General features: G+C 38.7%; 1 protein-coding gene across 6 annotated transcripts in view; it reads left to right on the top strand.

Moving 5' to 3' along the window:
* Positions 1-251: 251 nt before the first annotated feature.
* Positions 252-24,341, top strand: part of UBN2 (ubinuclein 2) — an 88,815-nt gene continuing 64,725 nt past the window's right edge. For 3 of the 6 annotated variants that reach the window (XM_086395304.1, XM_086395302.1, XM_086395300.1), the window contains exons 1-2: positions 778-1,671; positions 6,681-6,773. In XM_086395304.1, coding sequence (XP_086251430.1) covers positions 1,108-1,671; positions 6,681-6,773 — 657 coding nt within the window. In that variant the 5' untranslated portion in view covers positions 778-1,107. Of the gene's footprint in view, positions 374-413; positions 1,672-6,680; positions 6,774-24,341 lie in introns of those variants that run through there. The other 3 variants (XM_086395303.1, XM_086395301.1, XM_086395306.1) reach the window with 2 other exon arrangements.

The following is a 24,341-nucleotide window of genomic DNA, read 5'->3' as shown; positions in this document are numbered from 1 at the left end:
CCGTAACCCTCATTCTTTTAAAGGTGAATTTCAATTAGTTTATGACAGGTGTGCCTGTGAGTCGTTTCCAACTAAGGTTCCTCTCCTACCAGAAATGGGTCATGTAGCATTCCGCTTTCAAGAGAGTTTCATAAAATACCACCACACTCTGTTGAGAAGGGTTTTTTGTAAATTAAACAGTTTAGACTTTATGAATGAGTCCAGAAGTGTTCATTGGCTGGTTCAATTTCCCAACTGCAAAACGTTACTGGGCATTTTATGACCCTGTGACACAATCCGCGGCGCAGTCCGACCAAAAAAAAACAGAGGAGTCGGTTTAGGAAAGGGAGGCCTGTGGGAGTCAACGTCGCGCTTTGCGCAATGAAGCTGCAGGGTGAGTCAGGTTGGAGTTAGCCATTTCCTTTCTTCCCCTGACATTTCGGGCTGCCGGGGCGCTGGGCGGGCAGACACCGAGGCTGGTGTTTGCGGCCTTCTACTCTTTCCCCGCATCTGCCTTGACTAACCAGCTGACAACCCCAACTCCCTAGAAGCGACAGAGACAGAGAGAGACAGAGACAGAGAGAGAGAGATGACCGGGCGCCATAGCTAGGTCGGTCCCAGGCACATCTCCACGCTCGCCACTGAGCGCCCCTCGGGTTTCCAGGTGCGAACAGGAAGCTTCTCGCGAACCCCCAGACCCCTCCCCTTTAGAAAGGGCGCAGACAGCGTCTCTGTTTCCATGGAAACCGGTCCTGCCATGATGTCACTTCCGCTGACCTGTCTGGACTCCAGACTGTTGGGAGGAAAAGAGGAAAACTGAGCCACAGCCACGACGGTGGATGCGAGCGTCTCCTGTCTGCGCATGCGCCCGCTCAGCGGCCTGCTTCTATTTATGTGGGGGATCCAACATGGCGGCTGCGGCGACCCTGACGATGGCGGTGGAGCCCGTCAGAACATAGTGGCGGGGAAGGGGGCACAGTCCGCACTCACGGTGGCGTCGGCGGAGACGGCTGAGGGTGGTGGAGGGAAGAAAAGCTACAGAGAGCAAAAGGAAGGGCAGGCAGGCAAACAACTCGGCGTAGAACCGAGCGCCGGCTCGAGCGAAGGCAGAGGGCCAGAACAGTGGGGATGGCGGAGCCACGCAGAGTAGCGTTTATTAGCCTGTCACCGGTGAGGCGGCGCGAGGCCGAGTTCCCAGGGACCGAACGCGAGCCCGAGTATCCTCGCGAGCCTCCCCGGCTGGAACCGCAGCCGTACCGCGAGCCGGCCCGGACGGAGCCGCCGGCCCCGCGGGAGGTTGCCCCCAGGTCGGACGCGCAGCCCCCGCCGCGGGAGAAGCCGCTCCCTCAGCGCGAGGTCAGCCGCGCCGAGCCGCCCATGTCGCTGCAGCGCGAGCCCCCGCGGCCCGAGCCGCCGCCACCGCCGCTCCCGCAGTTGCACTTGCAGCCGCCCCCGCCGCGGGAGTCGACTTCCCGGGCCGAGCCGCAGCCGAGGCCGCCGAGGGAGACGGTGCGCCTGGAGCTGGTGCTCAAAGATCCCACCGACGAGAGCTGCGTGGAGTTCAGTTACCCGGAGCTGTTGCTGTGTGGAGAACAACGGGTACAGAAGATCCCTCCCTCATCCCCCAGACCCCGGGAGCCTCGAGACCCGTCCGCCTCCCCCCAGTGGTTTGCACCTTCCGACGCCCACCTTGTGCGTCTCGGGTCTCCGCAGAGGGTGGCTGGAAAGGGCAGGGGCCGAGCGGGTGTGCTTTTCTCTGCTCCCCTGGGTTGGCCCCGAGGCTCCTACCCGCTCCACCGACCATCCTCCCCTACCCCCCGCATCCTGCTCTCGCTCCCGCTCCAAAGGCTGTTCGGATCTGGCTTTCCCTTGCACCTTTCGAAACCTCAGGTTTCCTCTGTGCCTTCTACAAAAAAAACCTGGGGGCCCTGCAAGTTGCGTTGTTGGGTTTTGCTTGCGGACCTCCAGCAGTCGGTAGAAAGGAAGAGAAAACCTGGGGGACACGCCCCCCAGTGTGAAGCAGAGACATTGTGTAACCCCTCCAGGATCATCTTCACCTTCGTCGCTGTTTGTTGTTGTGGGCGCTGAGATGTGCTTCTGAGCGTGGGGTATTTTTCTTAATTGAAGGGGATTTAAAAGTAATCTAAACATTTTCAGACTAAGGATTCCACTTTAGGAATGAAGGATACCTGAGCTAGTTATCTGGTTCCTTATTTTTCTCTTTCGTGTTGATATTGGTAAACCTTTTAAGCTTTGTTTTCTCTAGTGTTCATGCAGCAATTGAATGGGAGGGTGTCTCTCGTTTTATTTGGCGCTTACCATCATATTCTTATTTGAGTGTACATATCATTAGTTTATTGGTTCTAGTTGAAGGATATTGCACTTGGCCATTGTGATTTTTGGATGATGAAAATAATGTTAGCTTTGAATTTCTAAAAACTTTATTAAAAATACCTAGGTATGCCTTTGGTGGAACTGGTGAACAATGGAGATAGGAGAGGGGCTTGTTGGTAGCTGTAATTTTTATTGTTGGTTGGTGATCTTCAGAAGTAAGCTAGAAAGGGAAATGATGGAGTAAGTGTAATAAGAACAATTTCCTCTGTTGTTTAGAGACTATTCTGTTTATTAGGTTTTGCTTTAGCACTCGTCTAATGGACCCCAGAAATCACTTGTTTTATTTTCATCCTTGGTTATCTTTATAGTTGAAATGAATAACTTAGTTTAAAAATACCATATTAAACAGTGTCATTAGATTTTGTTTGTTGTAAAGCCGGTCAATCTTTTGATCATTATTTACAAATACTGTTGTGTGATCAAATCATTACTAAGTGTTTGCAACCAAAATGAATTGTTAAGGATAGAGATCATTTTGGTCATTTCTACACAACATTTTGCCCTTTAGACTCACTTTAGTGCCCATGTTATTCATAAAGTGATGGCATATTTTTCCTCCAAAGAATTTTGAGAATATTGGACTGAAGCATTTTTCCAAAAAATTGTGCTATATTTGATCTTCTAATCTAAAGAAGGTTTGCAGTTGTACTCCCTAATCTACTTCATAAATTATAGGTGATTATATTGGGGAAAAAATACATAATAATGACTAACATTTACTGATTTCTCACTGTGTGCTAAACACAGTTCTAATTGTGGCTTGTGGAGTTTAAGTCCAGCAGAACTGCATGAGAAAAAACCTTCATCCCCAATTTACAAAGAGGTGGCTGGTTCCCAGAGTGCTCATATATCATCTTATTAGTACTTTTTCCCATATGCTAGTACCAATTCTTAATAAAAACAGAATTCTTACAATTTACTCATATAGTATAAATTTAGAAAGTCCTGCCCAATTGAACTGAAAAAGGAATTATAGTAGAAATACAAAAACCTCTGTTATGATCTTTATGCTATAATATTCATGGGATGATAGACTAATAATAGATATGTATCTTTTAATTATTAAGTTGATTTTGACACCCTACCCTATTAATTTGATAATATCAGAACTAATAATTAAATGTACTAGGAGAAAGGTGAATAATTCATTTAATTTTTCTTTTACACTATCAGTTTGTGGTGTATTAGTCTAGTTATCTTGTACATTCAGCCATATATCATTTGACATATTCCACTTAACCAAAATATCCATTGTTTATACATACAGTGTGCCTTTGCAACAAATATTTGCCAGATTTTCCTATGATTATTCCCAGTGAACATATTTATTACATAAGGAAGTATAGAAAACACCTTTCTAAATGAAGTTGTCACATTTCCATGAAAGGAAATCCTGGGAAGAGAAACCAGGAAAAGGCAAAATGTAAGCAATAGAATTAATCTGCAAAGTGGAGATTCCCAGCTTTGGTTTTTCTTCCCCTCAGGAGGAGTCCAGTTTATTTTCAGTGATGATGGAATATTTTCAAAATAGTTTTTAAATTTTGTGGTGACTTAGTGGCTAAGTCATGTCCGACTATTTCGACCCTATGGACTGTAGCCTGCCAGGCTCCTCTGTCCATGGGATTCTCCAGGCAAGAATACTGGAGTGGGTTGCCATTTCCTTCTCCATGGGATCTTCCTGACCCAGGAATAGAACCCAGGTCTCCTGCATTGCAGGAGATTCTTTACCGACTGAGCTATGAGGGAAGCCCTCATTTTGCCTTATTGTAATTGAACAACATACTATGTAGCAGGTTAAGAGTAGCAAGGGAAGGAAAAGAGATCTTGTAAAATTAAAAGAAGGAAACTTTCTGCAATATTGAGATAGCTGTCTATTACCCAGTAAGATTTTACTTGATAGATATGTAAGTATAAAAAACCTGTTACATGTGAGTACAATCTGTACTGGGGTGAATTTAAACCATCTTTCATAAATATATAACAGTAAAACCCCTATTAACTAAATGCAGTCAGGAATTTTTCTAAACTTACTTATTTATAAGGGAAAACATAATCAAATGAGCAGGTGTTGGCAAAATATGGAAAACAAAACCCGCTCTAGTTGTCAGAACACAGATTAGCTAAACCCTTAACCTTGTCTGCAGAGCATTGATCCTGGTTGAGGTGGAGGCACTGTAATCATCTCTATCCTGAAAGAGTAATTTGTTCACCTTTTCTGGCTCAGGGGAATTGATACACAAGAAATTCTTTTTTAACTCTTAGTAAACCAGAGAATCACTTAACCAGAAAACATCTTCCCTTAAGCATGATTAATTGAGCATTTTGTATAAAAATAAATGATTACAGTGGTAATGTGATTATACTGTTACCAGAGCATTCTGTGGTATTCCATTATTTGTCATACTGCATATTTTGGATAACATATATGAAAGCTCTTCTGAAAATGGTGTTAATTAGTTAATCAAAGGAAAGAATTGTTGCATCAATTTTGCCTATGGGTTGATCGGTTATTTCGGTATTTACTAATTATTAGGTCTTTTCACCCCAAAAATGTAAAGCTTAGAGCCTTAATTTTGAAAGTGAGTCAGTTTCCTTAAATTTACTTTTATAGATTATCAAGAGTAAATAAGTGATTTAATTTTGCTGCCTATATAAAAATCCACATATAAAATATTTGATAATGGTTTATAAGGTGATTCTTATTTAAAATATCTATCCATGTGTTTATATTTGCTCATATAGAAGTGGGTCAGATCAGTAGTGAGATGTAGTATTTGGACTCCATCGTGATATGAGGAACAGTTTATAATGGCAAGGCACAGTGGTTGTTGACTGTCCTTAACTCTGATCTCATGTTAAGGCTGTCCCCTGCACATGCCTGGTGCTTCTTGTTTCATCACCTTTCTGCTTGCTTGCTTGCTTTTTTTATTTCTGTCATTTATGTTTTGTTTCTTTCCTTTCTTGTTTCATCACCTTGCTGCTGTTTTGTTTCCTTCAGGTCATATTTATATTTTCCTTTGATAACTCCTGTTGGGATAAAGGACTGTACATGTTATTTAATAGATAATTTTCAAAATTGATTTAAAAGTTCCTTTAAGCTTTAAAATGTATCCTTTCATTCTAATGCCTCCTAAGTATGATGAATTGTTTTGTATTCATTCTGTCCATATTTTTCGATTAATCATGTCTCAGCCTTTATAGCCAGGATAAAATATCTTGGTTTCAAAGTTTGCAAAACGTCATCCCTTCTACATTTTTTCTTGACCTTCAGGGCAAATCTGTGTCTAATATTTCAGCTGTAATGTACTCTCACTTTAATTACTGCTTGAAGATGGTACGTCAGTTAAAGCATTTAGCCTTTTTTTCCATGAACTTTCTAGTCAGTTGTTCATAATTAGATTATGTGTAGCTCCTTGTTTTGTTTTTTTTTTGTATATTGAAATGTATCTATCTATCTATCTATCTATCTATCTATATATATGAAGTGTGTCTGTGAAATAGTAAGCTTGAGTAAAAGATGTGATGTGTCTTTTTGTTTATTTTGATCAGTAGGTGGTAAATGCAGGATCCTAGCTGTATGTTTTAAACTGTGCTTTATAGTAGATTTTAACTCTACCTGCTAAAAGGAAGCCTTGATAATGTAAGCTGTAGCTATCAAATTTTTCTGCCTTGTTTAGAAGTCGTATGAATTTCTTGAATGGATATTCATTGACAGGATGTAGATGATATAGAGCTTGTCTGTGCTTGGCCTCAGCAAAAAGCTGTAGCAGCTATAGATACTCCAGTGCTAACTCAGGGCAGATGATTAAATGATAATTGTAATAAACTTTTAGAAGCAAAAGATTTTCTGACCAAATTGGTTAATCTTTGTTGGGAAGTTATAGGTGTTTTGTTTTTTTTTTTTAACCTAATTTTCTTGGGTTTCTTTGGCCTTTTTATTTTGGATAGGGTAACCATAGATCATTTTGTGACTGAAGACAATTTGAATTGTTGAGTTTTTAACTGTTGAAAAACTTTAAAATGTGTAAGAGTCCATTAAAACTGCAAATATTTTTGCTATAAACCAACATGTCTTTCTAATTAGTTTTTTTTTAATTTTTGAATTTTTAAAAAATTAAAATGGATTTTTCAAATGAAGTGTAGTTGATTTACAGTGTTAGTTTCTTTTTTAATTACTTTTTAATGCTTCTAATTTATTTGTTAATATTTGGAAAAATTGACTTATTTACTAAATTTTAAAGATATAGTCAACTGTAACTGAAGTAATACTAATACTTCTGTTTCTTTTACCATTCACTTTGAATCAGAAAAAGCCTGTTTACACAGAAGACCCATTCAATGATGATCATCAAGAGAGGCAAGAAGTGGAAATGTTGGCTAAGAAGTTTGAAATGAAATATGTGAGTATAATAAACTTCACTCAGGTAATTTTATCCTATTGGCCTATTTTTTTTTTCCCTGTGACTGGTTGGGAGGGCTTATGACATCCATTGCTCACATTATCTTGTTCTAATAAATTGAACCCAGATGAATGGTTAGATGATCAAATAAAGATTCCAATAGGTTTGTGGTGGCTATAGTAGTAACTGTCATTTCTTGTACTCCTTCTGGAGTTTCAGCAGTTTGCTTATCATTACCTACAATCCTTGTAACAGCACTGCAAGGTAAGTGACATTGACCACATTTACAGATGAGGAAAGAGGTCTGAGCTTAAGGTTAAATAACTGATCTAAGGTCACATGTACTGATGGCAGAAATGAGACTGCATTTCCAGGTCTGTTTAGCTTAATCCTTTGCTCTTTCCACTGCCATTGAGAACACTGCTTTAATTCCTTTGGTGTAGTAGTTCTTAAGCCTTCCTGCCTCTTAAGTGTTTAAGAGATTTTGAATGTGTGTCCTTCTAGGCCACTTACAGGATCAGTCAAGAAGCAGCATGAAATTTCTTTATAAGTGCCTTGTCTACCTTAAAAATCCATGTGCATTTTATAAACTGTGCCACAATAGATTAGTGTTTGTTTTAATATAAAAATAAATTTGAATTTCCTGATTGTGAAATTGCTTACTATTATTCTCATTTTTTCTGATATAGTTGACTTGGTTGGAAAATCCCTCCCATACCCTTCCCGTGTTTATTCTATGGCTTTAACTACCCCTGTCTCATTGCTCAGACCTGACCCAAGAGAAGCAAGACCTTACCTCTCTTGTGGTTCCCCTGAGAGCACTGGAAAGTATCTCACAGAGATAGGACATCAGCTCACACTAGCCCCGTCATTCGTGTTATCTTCAGAGTGCAGTTAGGGTGGCAGTAGTAGTAACTGTCATTTCTTGGTGATCTTGGTGAGCACTTGTGAGGAAACAGTTTGAGGGGAGGAAAATAGATGAGAATGTTTTGAAATGTGGGTCAGGTTCTAGGTCATACTTTGCCAGCTGCTAATTGTATCCATTGGTGAGTTTATTTAACCTCTTTGTGCCAAAGTTTTCTTCCCTGTAAATTTGAGAAGTTCAGATTTTTCCCATCCTTCTCTGGCTCTGTATTCTGTGGCTGTATAATATCCTGAGGGGTGCACTGATGGAAAGAATAGCCAAAGTTGTTACACTGATTTGTAGTGTTAATTATAATGCAGTGTTCTCAGATTATAAATCCTGAAATAGCTGTTTATAATTTTTATACAAATTAATAAATACTTGGGTTAAATTTAGTGTTTTAACCAGCTAGTACATTTTACATGGTTCAAATTCAAAAGTATGGAATGAAAAATCTTCCTTTTATTCTCTTGTCCACCCACCTAATCTCATTTCCAAGAGGCAAATAGTGTTCTTGAGTGTCCTTCCCAAAGATATTTTATGTGTATCTTTCTGTATACATTATTCCTTCCCCTACCGCCACCCTTTTACACATATAGCAGAATACATGATTCTGCTCTTTGCTTTTTTCATTTCCTATATCATGGAGATTTTTTTTCATATCCAGGCAAAGGGAGCTTTCTCTCTTTTTCAGAGCTACATGGTATTCGGTTGTATGGAAATATCACAGTTTATTTAACTAGTCCCCACATAATTGCAAAATTGTTTCCAAAAATTTGCTTTTCTAATAGTGCTACAGTAAATTATTTAGTAGCATGGCATTTCATACTACTTCAAGTTTATCTGTAGAACAAATTCCTAGAAGGGGATTTTTTAGGTCAAAACATTTATGCATATATATTTTTGGTATATACTGTATTATCAAATTAGGAGTTTCAGTTATTACTCTCTACTCCCTCCAACACTCTTATTAAAATGTTTTTTTCCCCCATGGGTTATAAAACCAAGGGTTACAATTGCCCTTTGAAAATGGAAGACTCCCAGCATATCCTATAAAGAAGGAACCTCACAGTTTGCATTAAATCTTATTGGAGATCTTTCCTGGCATAGACAAACCAGTGTCCAAAAGAAGTTGGTTGATGTGTAAAATTGTTTTATGTGATTAGGATATACTCAAGCACTGTCATTTTGCAAGGATAAAATGTTACTCTTGTTATCATTGAATTTAATGGACTATATTTCTTCCCTAGTGTTTTATTTTGACTGCTGACTCTTTTATTTCATTCTAAGTAGAGATTTAAAATATTCTGCCTCATCAAGGTTTTATGTACATAAATCTAAAAGCATGCCATGAATATCATAACAGTGAATGTTATGTATGCATATTATTACAAGTTATTTGGAACCTTTTAAGAAAATCATCAGACTCTTAAGTGACCTGTGAGAAGATACCTTGTCCGCTCTAGGCTCCAGGCTTTGTAAAAGATCACTCTTAAACAGCAGAGATTTTCATTGGTGTTTAAAGACAGTATATGTAGATGTCTATATGTATAGTTATACATATATGACAATTGTTTATATAAGCACCATATGTGTATTTATATTTTAACTAAAAGAAAATCTTTTAGATATTTGCAAAATGTTAACCCACCAAAGTTCGATTACTTTTTGTGCATATGACAAAAAAATGACTTAGTTTTTTGAGGTTTATAAAACACAAATAAAACTTGTATCCCTAGCTACCTTTTCTTCTTACTTTTTTCCCTTTTGTAATATAACTTAGATGTCCTTGTCATTATTTCTGAAAATCACTTAAGGTTATTTCTGACCTTTTGTTTCTTGGAACAAGAGATGGAGATAATTTGTTAAATTCTGTATATAAATAATGAAATATTTGAGTATTTATGTTGGACATACAAAGAATCATGTTATTTGCCGCCTCCTGGAGAAACTTTAAAAATAATTGGGAAGACAAAACATATGACACACAAATGCAGTGTCTGTGGAAATGAATGACTCTCCTTTGGGGACCTAAAATTGAGTAGAAGAGCCAGTCTCATTCTTGAAATTGGGAGGAATTTTGGAGACTTGAATGGATCCTTTGAACCTCCTTTCCACCCTTTGTAGACTTACACTGGATGAGAGGCAGCAGCAGCAGCGGGCTGTAGTGGAAAGAACCCAGGGTTATGATTTAATGAAGCTGCATTCTAATCTTCTCTTTGCCATAACTAGCTGGGTTACCTTAGTGAAACCTCTTGGCTTCTTTGTGCTTTAGTATGTGTGAGGTGAAAGTAAGGTCTGCTTAGTCAACTTTATAACACAAAAGTTTTGTCAACATAAGATGAAAAATAGATTGTTAATGTTTAAAATGTTTAAAGTGCTATCTAAATGCGAAATGCTGTTTAGTCACTTAAACATATCATTCTTTTCTCTGAAAAATAATTTATTTCAGGAAATAGCAAGTAACAGATTAATTTTGCAAAAAAAGACATTAAAACACCAATATTTTTCTCTCTCTTTTAGGCAGATATATTAACCTGGCCTCCTGATTACCCAGAGGGCTAGACCTATGCAGAGAATTACTTCATTGGATAAAACAGAAATTAAAGCTTATCATTCTTGTGGAGAGTTGCTTTATTCTGTACTTGTCGTAAATTCTTTGTACATAAACATCTGTGTGGTTTTAACCTCTTAATTGACAACCCCACTGATTTTGATCTCCTTCAGGAATTTTGTTCCATGTAGCCTTTATCTTTGGTCCTCCAATCACTTGTTACATATTCTTCTTAACTGTTTTGTCTTCTTACAGACCACAACAGATTATTTGGAGCCCTTTAAGAAAAATTATTGGCCAACAATGACTTGGGAGAAGATATCTTTTCCAAGCCTAGACTCTCACAAAAAAGAGTACGGTTAAACAACAAATGGGGATATTATTGCCCTATAGTTTATACTGTCCTGTAGTTATTTTAGTGTTTGAAATTCAGGAGTAGCAAATTCAGATGTCCTCAGTTGTGCACTGATCAATCAGTGAAGCAAGTCTGATGGACACTGAAAGTGGGGGATTCTTCCAAACGGAAGACAGACAGCACATGCCCTGTCTGAAGGGGACACTGCTGCTCGGTTCCAGCCTTTGTTAACTTTGCAGGAATTTGGCCTTAGGGTTGCCAAATCTTTCCATTTCTCAAAAGAATGCTGAAATCTGCATTTTACTCTATTATTCTTACTTTTAAATGTTGGCTTCTAACTAAAACACCTCCTGGGCTGGCCAAAATATATCTGAGGGCCGTATTTGGCTCTCAAGCTTTTGTTTGAGACCTCTGTATACTTGGTTCACCTTTTTTTTTTTCCCTAATACATTTAACTTGTCAGTTCATCTACTTTTTACATTCTGCCTTTTCTCTTCTGTGAGCAGGGTGGCTGGTGGTACGTGTGGGGGCCTATACCATTTCTACTGTGATGGAGCATGCATTTGTATGAAGATTCAGAGAACTGGGCAAGCTAAACTCAGTTGGGGATTTCCAGATAAGGAGAAAAATAGGATGCATTGAGATGTGGCTGGGTCCAAGAGAGATGTTAGTGATAAATTCTGTGATTTGTTGGAAAGCCTGTGAGGCCAGTTTGTGGGCTTTTTGTATATATAGCTGTTACTTATGCTGGAGAGGAGTTATGTGAAGGGGGAGCAGGTGACCACCTAAGGGAGAAAGGAAGACTGCCTGTGGCGTATAGGATGCACTTTATCCTGCTGCCGTTGCTTGTGGATAGAAGGACTAAGACAGCTTTGGTAGTTGAAAACCAGTGATAACAAATTATGGGGCATATAGAACCCTGTATTGAATGATTGGTTTGTGTTTTTCCCCCCTTCTGTCCTATTTTTATTGTCTGTTGTATTTCCTGTTACATTACTTGTCAAATAATGTGACAGTGTGTCAGTTCAGTTCAGTTGCTCAGTCATGTCCAACTGTTTGCGACTCTCACATCCATACATGACTACTGGAAAAACCATAGCCTTGATTAGATGGACCTTTGTCAGCAAAGTAATGTCTCTGCTTTTTAATATGCTGTCTAGGTTGGTCATAACTTTTCTTCCAAGAAGCAGGCATCCTCTAGTTTCATGGCTGCAGTCACCATCTGCAGTGATTTTGGAGCCCAAGAAAATAAAGTTTGTCACTGTTCCCATTGTTTGCCCATCTATTTGCCATGAAGTGATGGGACCAGATGCCATGATCTTAGTTTTCTGAATGTTGAGTTTTAAGCAGCTTCTTCATTCTCCTCTTTCACTTTCATCAAGAGGCTCTTCAGTTTCTCTTCGTTTTAGGCCATAAGGGTGGTGTCATCTGCATATCTCAGGTTACTGATTTCTCCAGGCAGTCTTGATTCCAGCTTGTGCTTCATCCATCCCGCCATTTTGCATGATGTACTCAGCATATAAGTTAAATAAGCAGGGTGACAATATACAGCCTTGACATACTGCTTTCCTAATTTAGAACCAGTCTGTTGTTCCATGTCCAGTTCTAACTGTTGCTTCTTCACCTGCATGCAGATTTCTCTGGAGGCAGGTCAGGTGCTCTGGGTAGTCCCATCTCTTGAAGAATTTTCCACAGTATGTATTTCCTCAGTATGTGACGGTATGCATTCAGCATCAGTTGCTAAATTATTTTTTGGAAAAAGAGCGATATAGGTATTCAGCACTTACTTCTACCTAGAATATATCAAAATGGTTGTTGTACACTCATGATAAATAGTTAAGTCCAAGTTTTGACATTTGACATTTGTCGTGTTGGTTATTGTAGGCAGGAAGTAGAATACAGTTTAAAGAGACCACCATAACTTCCTCATTCCCAGTCTTAAGACTCCACATGTTGAGGCTAAATATGTATAGTACTTCCCAGTTCAGTTTTTAGATATTTCTGGATTGTGTATGTTTTTCTGAGGCCATGTATACTCTAGATTAGAGCATGTAATGAAGTTTGGTTTGATGGGTGTAGACTTGTTCTCTAAGCCTGCGAGGCCATAGGATGACATGTGATGGTTGGAAGATTTGTTTTAGTGATTTTTCTCACTTTCTTACCCCAGCATCTTGAAAGATCATGCTGTCCTAGAACTGGATATAACTTCAATAATCTAAAGGGAAGTGCTTAACCCAATATCTGATACCTTGCAGTTAAAACTGTTTGAATCTCAATGACTCTCTAAACAGGAAGACATGTATTCTTCCAGGCATTTATTAGCCTTTATAAAGTCACATTGTGACTTTAAAATCTGCTTATTATACCACAAAGATTTTGAACCCACCTCTAGTGCTTTGATTTTGGACTTTCTGAACCCTTAAGTGGCTTCATATTTATTTTAAAAGAGAGGATAGGGGTAGATTTGATGGTGTAAAAGTTATGAGCAGTCTTATAAGTAAGGCATTTGATGGAGTTGAGTTAACACTTTTTAGTAAAAAAGTATATAAAAAGTCATTCTTTTGGTATGGCTTTTAAAACTGATTTTGTTCAATTATGTTTTAAAGAATGGCAATGTCTTGGCATAACTAATTTTCAATGAAATTGGCTTCTTCATAGTATATACTAAACTGAGTTGAAAGGAAATATATTTTTGTACTTAAAATAATTGTAAATTGTTTGAAAAGTGTCCTCAAATGTGAGAGTGATGTAAGTGGATATCAGAAAGCATTTATGTGCCCTGTCTGGGAATTTTAAGGATTCTGTCTGCTCTTCATATTATTAGATCATCATCCACACTTGCTGAGGCATTTGAGCTTCCTTGAGAACTTCCTGGGAGAAGGCACTGGCACCCCACTCCAGTACTCTTGCCTGGAAAATCCCATGGACAGCGGAGCCTAGTAGGCTGCAGTCCATGGGGTTGCTAAGAGTCGGACACAGCTGAGCAACTTCACTTTCACTTTTCACTTTCATGCATTGGAGAAGGAAATGGCAACCCACTCCAGTGTTCTTGCCTGGAGAATCCCAGGGACGAGGGAGCCTGGTGGACTGCCGTCTGTGGGGTCGCACAGAGTCAGACACAACTGAAGTGACTTAGCAGCAGCAGCAGCAGCAGCAGAGAACTTCCTGGGCTGGTTTTCCTCTATTTGTTTTGGCCTTATACTAAATCTTGTCCCTAAGAATCAACTTGGTAAAGCAGTTTGGGCCAGCTTGTTAATACTACCACAAAATGAATTCTACTTAAAAAGCACATGTATATTTAACTTCTGTTGACCAGTAATAGTGTGGTACTGCAAATACAATAAAAATGTAAAATAATAGCCTTTTAAAGCAGTCTGATGGGTGTGGTTTTTCAAAGGGCAAGAGAGAATTGTCCCCTCAAATAATAGTTTCTTTATTGCAGTTAACAATTCTAATTGCTTGCCATGACATGCCTTTTTAAGTCCTTGGCCTCTTTAAGCTAAATAAATTTCTCTTCATCTTCTTTAAATCCCATAGGAACAGTTGAGAATCAGCAGTTTTAGGGTATTTGGGAGGAAGGTTCTGTATCCATAAGTGGTGATTATAGAAATCTGAGTATACTGTTTCTTTGTTGTTAAGTCAGCTCTTGACTGACTTTCCACTGACTTAAATCTCTGCCTTTTTCTGTTGGTAGGTTAAGGAAATTAGTAAAGGTGGAAGATAAGGTTGTGATAGGGCTGCAGCAACTATCTGTATGACCAGTAGATATTTTCTTCTTGGTTATCAAACTGGAGTTTTGGCAGTGTCATGCTTCTGTCTTCCGTAGGTGATCAATGAAAGTTGGTTATTAGTTTAGGGTTATTATAACTTGGAGGCAATAGGTGGTTCTGTAAGTTTGTTTTCCATTTTGGTGTTCCAGTATAATTAGACTTCATTGGCTTGAAACACTGATTATCAGGTTAAGTACTAATGACTCGGTAAGCCATTTTTTTCTGAGTCATGGTATGTGAACTAGTGCCCTCTAGGAATAGATTTAAAGGGATTTCTTCATCTTATATGTAGCAAAATTCAAAGGCTTTTAAAATTTGGAAAATAAAATTTGCATTGCTTTAAGATGCATTTACTGTGTAAACTATAATATCAATAATTGCAGGAGGCCAGACAATTTATCAGGTAAGGGTTTGATGCTACTGAGAAGTATTTTTGCTAAAGATACTGGACAAGAGAGCAGCTCAAAATAGGCCTAGTAGGAAAGACATGATAATACAGTCCTTTGCCAATCTGTCTTGAGTTTCTTTAGGTGAATTTAATATTTTTAGATTAAAAAAAAAAGAAATTTCACTGGTGGCCTAGAGGTCAGGATTCCAGACTTTCTTTGCTGTAGTTCTGGATTCAGTCCCTGGTTGGGGAACTGAGATCCTGCCAGCCAAAGTCTCCCTTCACTGCTACTTCCAATTATATCCCTTCCACACTGGTAATAACCATGGTTATCCACTGGTTATAATTCTTTGAGCTTTATATATATAAAGCTATATATATAGCTATAGATGTATATTGTTGTGTTTTTCTTAAATGAAATCCTTCTGTTTGTATGATAGTTGAATAAACAACTTGTTATTTTTAATGTTGTCTCTGTGATTACCAGTTAGGTTGAGCACTTCCAGATACTTAGTGAATATCAGTATTAGTTTTTCTGTGAATAGCCTGAACTATACATAACACTTGGTAAATTGTTCTTGTTACCTTCTATATTATTGAATAGTCTTCTACCACATTGTTTTAAAATGGCTGTTAATATTGAATAGGTTTGTCATAGTATAATTTATACCTTTATCATTGTTATGGTGCTATAATTGATATGAGCTTGGGAAAATCCTTATACTTCTAAGATCCTATTTTTAGAGGCATTTTAGTTTGATTAATACTCTTAGGTAAAGAATTAGCCATTTTGGTTGCTATCATTGACAAGTGTCACATTTCCTTATTTAACCATTTTACTGAATATAATAGGGATTCAGCGCTATCATTTCCATTGGTAATTACTGGTATCTTTGACTAGACTTAAATGTTCCTAAATCTCTCTACTTATGTGTAAGTTACTAGACTTATGCATAAGTCTCATTGTGCTCATTAAAATAGAACCTATTTGTTTTTCAAGATTTCCCTGGATAAATCTTTTATAGGCAAATAATTGTGCCTAGACAAAAAAATACATTAGGAGAGCAGAAAAAGATCATTGTGATTTTGAGTGGAAAACATCTAGGAGAAAAGCTTTACAACTTGGGCTAAGTTGTAAAGGGTGGGAGTATTCAGAGAGGAGTAAGAGATTATTCCAAATAAGGGGAAAGCATGAGGAAAGATAAGCCAGCATGTTTGGGAGGAGAGTGGGTATATAAACTGAATGGATTAAAGTGCTCAAGTGAAAAAAAAGTTGGAAAGGTAGTTTTGAGTTAGCATGTAGAAGGCATTTAATTAATGCCATAGTAAGAGTTTTGGATTTATTTTGTAATACGATGCTTCTGAAGTATTTTGAGCAAGGAAATGAATATGAAATGATATTTTAGAAATGTTAAATGATATTAAGCAGGATGAATGAAGGATTAATATGAGGAAATAACGTGACAAAACTAGGCAGCATATTAAAAAGCAGAGACATTACTTTGCGGACAAAAGCTATGGTTTTTCCAGTAGTCATGTATGGATGTGAGAGTTGAACCATAAACAAAGCTGAGCGCTGAAGAATTGATGCTTTTGAACTGTGTTGGAGAGGACTCTTGAGAGTCCCTTGGACTGCAAGGAGATCAAACCAGTCAATCCTAAAGGAAATCAGTTCTGAATATTCCATTGGAAGGACTGATGCTGAAGCTGAAGCTCCAATACTTTGGCCTTCTGATGAGAAGAACTGACTCATTGGAAAAGACCCTGATGCTGGTAAAGATTGAAGGGAGGAAGAGAAGGGGACAACAGAGGATGAGATGGTTGGATGACATCACGGACTCAATGGACATGAGTTTGACATCACCTGGAGTTGGTGATGGACAGGGAAGCCTGGCATGCTGCAGTCCACGGGCTCACAAAGTAACTGAACTGAACTGAATGGGGAAATAAAATGTTTGATGAACCGCACTGAACACACTCTAATGTAAACCTCATCAATGGGAACTGTGAGACAAGCACTGATTCTGTATATATGACTAGCTTCCCAAAGCCCCTGTCAGTATGTCAATGAGCAGAATCTTTATTTCTCTGAAGGGCTGATACAACAGACTTTGAGATGGAACTTCTACTATTATACAGGAAGTATCAGTGGTTTAGTAAGTGTTGTATTAGTAGTCAGTCGCTCAGTCATGTCTGACCCTTTACAACTCCATGCACTGTAGCCTGCCAGACTCTTTGGAATTCTCAGGCAAGCATACTGGAGTGGGTTGCTATTCCCTTCCCCAGGGGATCTTCCTCACCCAGAGATTGAACCTGGGTCTCCCTCATCACAGGCAGATTCTTTACCATCTGAACTATCAGGGAAACCCCTTAATATGAGGAAGGAGATGCTAGTTAAGGTTTTCATTACATTTAAGTGAAAACAATGGCCAGGATTATAAGCAATGGCAGTTAGAATGGAGAAGAAACTGTAGATGTGAATAATTATATGAACAAAGGTTTGTGGGGAGAAAGAGTTGAAGTAGAAGTATTAATGAAGAGTTTTTAAAAATTGTTATTGGAGTATAATTTAGATACAATTCATTCATTTAAATATACAGTTTGGTGAATTTTGATAAATGTATGCTGTCCTATAACCACTACAGCAATGATGATACAGAACAGTTTCAACATCCCAGAAAGTTCACTTCTACCTCTCTACAGATAACCCTCTCCCCTCCAGCCCTGGCCCCTGGCAACCTCTGATTTATTTTGTGTTACTATAGATTTTCGGGTTTTGTTTTTTCTTTTCTAGTGTTTCCTATAAATGTCCTCTTACAGTTTTTTGTATATGGTTTCTTTAACGTGGTATAATGCTTCTGAAGTGCATCCAAGTGTTGCATGTTATCAGTAGTTATTTTTATTGGTGCAAAGCATGTGGATGTAACACTGGGTGATGGGCACTGGGTGGTTTCCAGATTGTGGTTGCTAAAAGTAAAGCTGCTCTAACATTGGAACATAAGTGTGTGTGTGTGAACATATGTCTTCATTTCTCTTGAGGAAATAGTAAGAGAGGAATTGTTAGGTCATATGATAAGTGTGTGTTTAACTTGATAAGAAACTGTCAAACTTTTCCAAAGTGGGTGTATCATTTTGCACCAGCCACGAGGGTTTGAATTGTTCCACATCCTTGTTAATAATAAACATCCCAGTGTCATCAAATTGTGTAATTTTAGTTAATAATGAAACTTTAAGGCAGAAAAATAGAAGAATAAAATGGAACGTCTAGTGGGGAAGCTAATTTGGAGATGATTGACGGTAGGAACACTGGTGTTTTGTATTGAGTTTTATGTGTCTCTGAGTGGAAAAATGACCCAGAGGTTCTATAACTTCTCTTACAGAACTTTTAAAAAAAAACTTTATTTTTAATTGGAGGATAATTGCTTTACAATACTGTATTAGTGTCTGCTATACATCAACATGAATGAGCCATAGGTATACATATGCCCCCTCCTTTTCTTACAGAACTTTTAATAGAATAATACTTTAGAGTCAGATGGTCATGAGTTTGAACATTGACTCTATTACTTTCTCTATGATCTTGGACAAGTTATTTATCTTCTCCAATCTTTAGTTTTTCCCATTTGTTAAATGTGAAATAATACACAGTTGTACTTAGTGTCGGTGCTGATGCAAGTTAGCACTCAGTGGATGGTGGCCATCGTCTTTATCATGATTGGTACTTAAGTATATATTTTATGCCCCCAGTAACTTGTGACTTTCTTGCAAATCTCTGCAGTTTTTCTTTCCTAATTGATCTCCTCAACTGTGTTCATTCCCCACCACTGTGGCCAGAGTGATTTTGTTAAAGCACTGATCTTTCTAGGTTATTTCCCAGTTCCAAGTGAACTGGTTACTTCCCAAGTGAACTGGGCTTCCACAAGTGATTACTTCCTCTTATCCTTGTCTGGGCATAAATATCTCAGGAAAGGCTTGATTTTGTCTTCTGTTAAGAAAAAAACCCAGTACTACTTATATTTTCCTATTTATCATTTATTTATCTTTCTCTTCTCCACAATACTATAAAATCCATGAAGGCTGGCATTTGATAGGTGCTCAGTTAATTTGTTGAGATTATTTTCAGGTTCTTTCAGGACAAAGACTTCTTACTTAAACCTAAGGTCCTTCTGACGTCTAACATTGTTTTTTTTTTTTTAATATATACTCACTTTTTAAGAGAAATTTTATTTATTTTGGCTGTGCTGGGTCTTTGTTGCTTCATAGGCTTTTCTCTAGTTGTGGTGAGCAGGGGCTACTCTCTAGTTGCGGTGCACGGGTTTCTCATTGTGGTGACTTCTCTTGTTGCAGAGCAAACTCTAGGGCAGGGGGGCATCAGTGGTTGTGGCTCCCTGGCTCTAGAGCACAGGCATAGTGGTTCTGGGACCCAGGCTTAGTTGCTCCATGGCATGTGGGAATCTTCCTGGATCAAGGATCGAACTTGTGTCTCCTGCATTGGCAGGTGCATTCTTTACGACTGAGCCACCAGGGAAGCCCTGCTTTCTTCTTTTTTTAAAATTATTTTTTCTTAAATAATTAAGGTATAGTTTATTTGTAATGTTGTATTAGTTTCTGCTGTACAGTAAAGTGAATCAGTTATACATGTATTCACCTTTTTTTAGATTCTGTTCCAATATAGGTCATTATAGACTATTGAGTAGAGTTCCCTGTGATATTCAGTAGGTTTTTATTAGTTACCTATTTTATACATAGTAATGTGTGTATGTCAATCCCAGTCTCCCAGTTTATCCCTGCCCCCTCAGCCTTTCCCCTTTGGGTAACCATAGTTTGTTTTCTATATCTGTGACTTTATTTCTCTTTTGTAAATAGGTTCATTTATACCATTTCCTTAGATTACACATATAAGTGATAACATATAGTATTTGTCTTTTTATGTCTGACTTCACTCAGTATGGTGATCTCTAGATCCATCCATGTTGCTGCAGATGGCATTATTTTGTTCTTTTTTAATGGCTGAGTAGTATTCCATTGTGTATATGTATAACTGTTTCATGTCTTGGCTATTGTAAACAGTGGTGAAATGAATATCTGGGTACATGTACCTTTTCAAATTATGGTTTTTCTCTGGTTATATGCCTAGAAGGGAGATTGCTAGATCATATGCCAGCTCCATTTTTAGTTTTTTTTGAAGAACCTTCATACTCTTCTCCATATTGCTTCTACCAGTTTATATTCTCATAAACAGAGTAGGAGGGTTCACTTTTCTCCACACGCTTTCCAGCATTTTCTGTTTGTAGATATTTTGATGATGGCCATTCTGACCAGTGTGAGGTGATAACCTCATTGTAGTTTTGATTTGCATGCCTCTGAAAGTGGAGAGTGAAAAAGTTGGCTTAAAGCTCAACATTCAGAAAACGAAGATCATGGCAACCGGTCCCATCACTTCATGGGAAATAGATGGGGAAACAGTGGAAACAGTGTCAGACTTTATTTTTCTGGGCTCCAGAATCACTGCGGATGGTGACTGCAGCCATGAAATTAAAAGACGCTTACTCCTTGGAAGGAAAGTTATGACCAACCTAGATAGCATATTCAAAAGCAGAGACATTACTTTGCCAACCAAGGTCCGTCTAGTCAAGGCTATGGTTTTTCCTGTGGTCATGTATGGATGTGAGAGTTGGACTGTGAAGAAGGCTGAGCACCGAAGAATTGATGCTTTTGAAGTGTGGTGTTGGAGAAGACTCTTGAGAGTCTCTTGGACTGCAAGGAGATCCAGCCAGTCCATTCTGAAGGAGATCAGCCCTGGGATTTCTTTGGAAGGAATGATGCTAAAGTAGAAACTCCAGTACTTTGGCCACCTCATGGGAAAAGTTGACTCATTGGAAAAGACTCTGATGCTGGGAGGGATTGGGGGCAGGAGGAGAAGGGGATGCCAGAGGATGAGATGGCTGGATGACATCGCTGACTTGATGGACGTGAGTCTTGGTGAACTCTGGGAGTTGGTGATGGACAGGGAGGCCTGGCGTGCCGCAATTCATGGGGTCGCAAAGAGTCGGACATAACTGAGTGACTGATCTGATCTGATCTGATCTGATAATTGGTGATGTTGTGAATCTTTTCATGTGTTTCTTAGCCATCTGTATGTTTTCTTTGGAGGACTGTTTGTTTAGAATTTCTGCCCATTCTTTGATTGGGTTCTTTGGTTTTTTATTTTTTTGATACTGAGCTGCATGAGCTGTTTGTGTATTTTAGAGATTAATACTTTGTTTGCAAATATTTTCTCTTATTCTCAGGGTTGCCTTTTCATCCTGCTTGTGGTTTCCTTTGCTGTGCAAGAGCTTTTAAGTTTAATTAGGTTCCATTTATTTATTTTTGTTTTTATCTTCATTACTCTGGGAAGTAGATCAAAAAAGACCTAGCTGTGATTTATGTCAGAGAGTGTTTAGCCTGTGTTTTCCTCTTAGGGATTTATAGTATCCAGTCTTACATTTAGATCTTTAATCCATTTTGAGTTTATTTTTTGTATGGTGTTAGAAAATTTTCTAATTTCATTCTTTAACATGTAGCTGTCCAGTTTTCTAGTACTACTTATTAAAGATACTGTCTTTTTTCCATATTGATATATTCTTGTCGCTTTTGTCACAGATTAGGTGACCATATGTGCGTGTATTTATCGCTGGAGTTTTATGGCAGTACCATACTGTTTTGATGACTGTAGTTTTGTAGTATAGTCTGAGGTCAGAAATCCTAATTGATTCAGCTCTGTTTTTCTCAATATTGCTATGGCTATTCAGGGTCTTTTGTGTTTACATAAAAATTGTAAAATCTTTTGCTCTAATTTTATGGAAAATGCTGTTGGTTATGATAGGAACTCCATTGCATCTGTAGATTACATGTTTCTTTCCATACCATGCACTTTTATCTGATACTTTTGGATCTAACTAGTGGTTCAGAGTAAGTTGAATTATCAAGTCAAATATGAAGTTTTAAAACTTTAGTTCTCAGTTCAGTAGCTCATTCCTGTCTGACTCTTTGTGATCCCATGGACTGCAGCATGCCAGGCCTCCCTGTCCATCACCAACTCCCAGAGCCTGCTCAAACTCATGTCCATTGAGTCGGTGATGCCATCCAACCATCTCATCCTCTGTCGTCCCCTTTTCCTCCCATCTTCAATCTTTCCCAACATCAGGGTCTTTTCCAATGAGTCAGTTCTTCACACCAGGTGGCCAAAGTATTGGAGCTTCAGCATCATTCCTTCCAATGAATATTCAGAACTGATTTCCTTTAGGATTGACTGGTTTGATCTCCTTGCTGTGCAAGGGACTCTTGAGAGTCTTCTCCAACACCACAGTTCAAAAGTATCAATTCTTTGGTGCTCAGCTTTGTTTATGGTCCAACTGTCACATCCATACATGACTACTGGAAAAATTATAGCTTTGACTAGATGGACCTTTGTCATCAAAGTAATGTCTCTGCTTTTTAATATGCTGTTTAGGCTTGTCGTAGCTTTTCTTCCAAAGAGCAAACGTGTTTTAATTTCATGGCGGCAGTCACCATCTGCAGTGACGTTGGAGCCCAACAAAATAACGTCTGTCACTGTTCCTCTTGTTTCCTGATCTATTTGCCATGAAGTGATGGGACCGGTACCATAATCTTCATTTTTTGAATGTTTAATTTTAAGCCAGCCTTTTCATTCTCCTCTTTCACTTTCATCAACAGGCTCTTCCATTCCTCTTTGCTTTATGCCATAAGGGTGGTGTCATCTGCATATCTCAGGTTACTGATATTTCTCCCAGCAATCTTGATTCCAGCTGGTGTTTCATCCATCCTGCCATTTCACATTATGTACTCTGCATATAAGTTAAATAAGCAGGGTGACAACATACGGCCTCGATGTACTGCTTTCCCAATTTGGAACCAGCCTGTTGTTCCATGTCCAGTTCTAACTGGTGCTTCTTGACCTGTGTACAGATATCTCAGGAGGCAAGTAAGGTGGTCTGGTATTCCCATCTCTTGAATTTTCCACAGTTTGTCATGATCCACATAGTCAAAGGCTTTGGCAGAGTCAATAAAGCAGAAGTAGATGTTTTTCTGGAACTCTCTTGCTTTTTTGATGATCCAGTGGATGGTAGCAATTTGATCTCTGGTTCCTTTGCCTTTTCTTTCTTTTTTTTTTTTAATTTTTATTTTTAAACTTTACATAATTGTATTAGTTTTGCCAAATATCAAAATGAATACGCCACAGGTATACATGTGTTCCCCATCCTGAACCCTCCTCCCTCCCCATACCATCCCTCTGAGTCATCCCAGTGCTCTAGCCCCACTCATCCAGTATCGTGCATCGAACCTGGACTGGCATCTCATTTCATACATGATATTTTACATGTTTCAATGCCATTCTCCCAAATCTTCCCACCCTCTCCCTCTCCCACAGAGTCCATAAGACTGTTCTATACATCAGTGTCTCTTGCTGTCTCGTACACAGGGTTATTGTTACCATCTTTCTAAATTCCATATATATGCGTTAGTATACTGTATTGGTGTTTTTCCTTCTGGCTTACTTCACTCTGTATAATAGGCTCCAGTTTCATCCACCTCATTAGAACTGATTCAAATGTATTCTTTTTAATGGCTGAGTAATACTCCATTGTGTATATGTACCATAGCTTTCTTATCCATTCATCTGCTGGTGGACATCTAGGTTGCTTCCATGTCCTGGCTATTATAAACAGTGCTGTTATGAACATTGGGGTACACGTGTCTCTTTCCCTTCTGGTTTCCTCAGTGTGTATGCCTAGCAGTGGGATTGCTGGGTCATAAGGCAGTTCTATTTCCAGTTTTTTAAGGAATCTCCACACTGTTCTCCATAGTGGCTGTACTAGTTTGCATTCCCACCAACAGTGTAAGAGGGTTCCCTTTTCTCCACACCCTCTCCAGCATTTATTATTTGTAGACTTCTGGATCGCAGCTATTCTGACTGGTATGAAATGGTACCTCATAGTGGTTTTGATTTGCATTTCTCTGATAATGAGTGATGTTGAGCATCTTTTCATGTGTTTGTTAGCCCTCTGTATGTCTTCTTTGGAGAAATGTCTATTTAGTTCTTTGGCCCATTTTTTGATTGGGTCATTTATTTTTCTGGAGTTGAGCTGTAGGAGTTGCTTATATATTTTTGAGATTAGTTGTTTGTCAGTTGCTTCATTTGCTATTATTTTCTCCCATTCTGAAGGCTGTCTTGTCACCTTGCTGATAGTTTCCTTTGATGTGCAGAAGCTTTTAAGGTTAATTAGGTCCCATTTGTTTATTTTTGCTTTTATTTCCAATATTCTGGGAGGTGGGTCATAGAGGATCCTGTTGTGATGTATGTCAGATAGTCCTCTGCCTTTTCTAAGACCAGCTTGAACATCTGAAAGTTCTCGGTTCACATACTGTTGAAGCCTGGCTTGGAGAATTTTGACCATTACCTTGCTAGCGTTTGAGATGAGTGCAGTTGTGCAGTAGTTTGAACATTGTTTGGCATTGCCTTTCTTTGGAATGAGAACTCACCTTTTCCAGTCCTATGACCACTGGTGAGTTTTCCAAATTTGCTTGCCTATGGAG

Source organism: Bos grunniens, chromosome 4 (assembly GCF_055505025.1).
Source record: "Bos grunniens cultivar Pamir isolate PY7600 chromosome 4, Bosgru_T2T1.0, whole genome shotgun sequence".
In the NCBI taxonomy this organism is placed as follows: domain Eukaryota; kingdom Metazoa; phylum Chordata; class Mammalia; order Artiodactyla; family Bovidae; genus Bos; species Bos grunniens.
The sequence above is the reverse complement of the archived record's forward strand: the minus strand, read 5'-3'. Positions and strand labels throughout refer to the sequence as shown.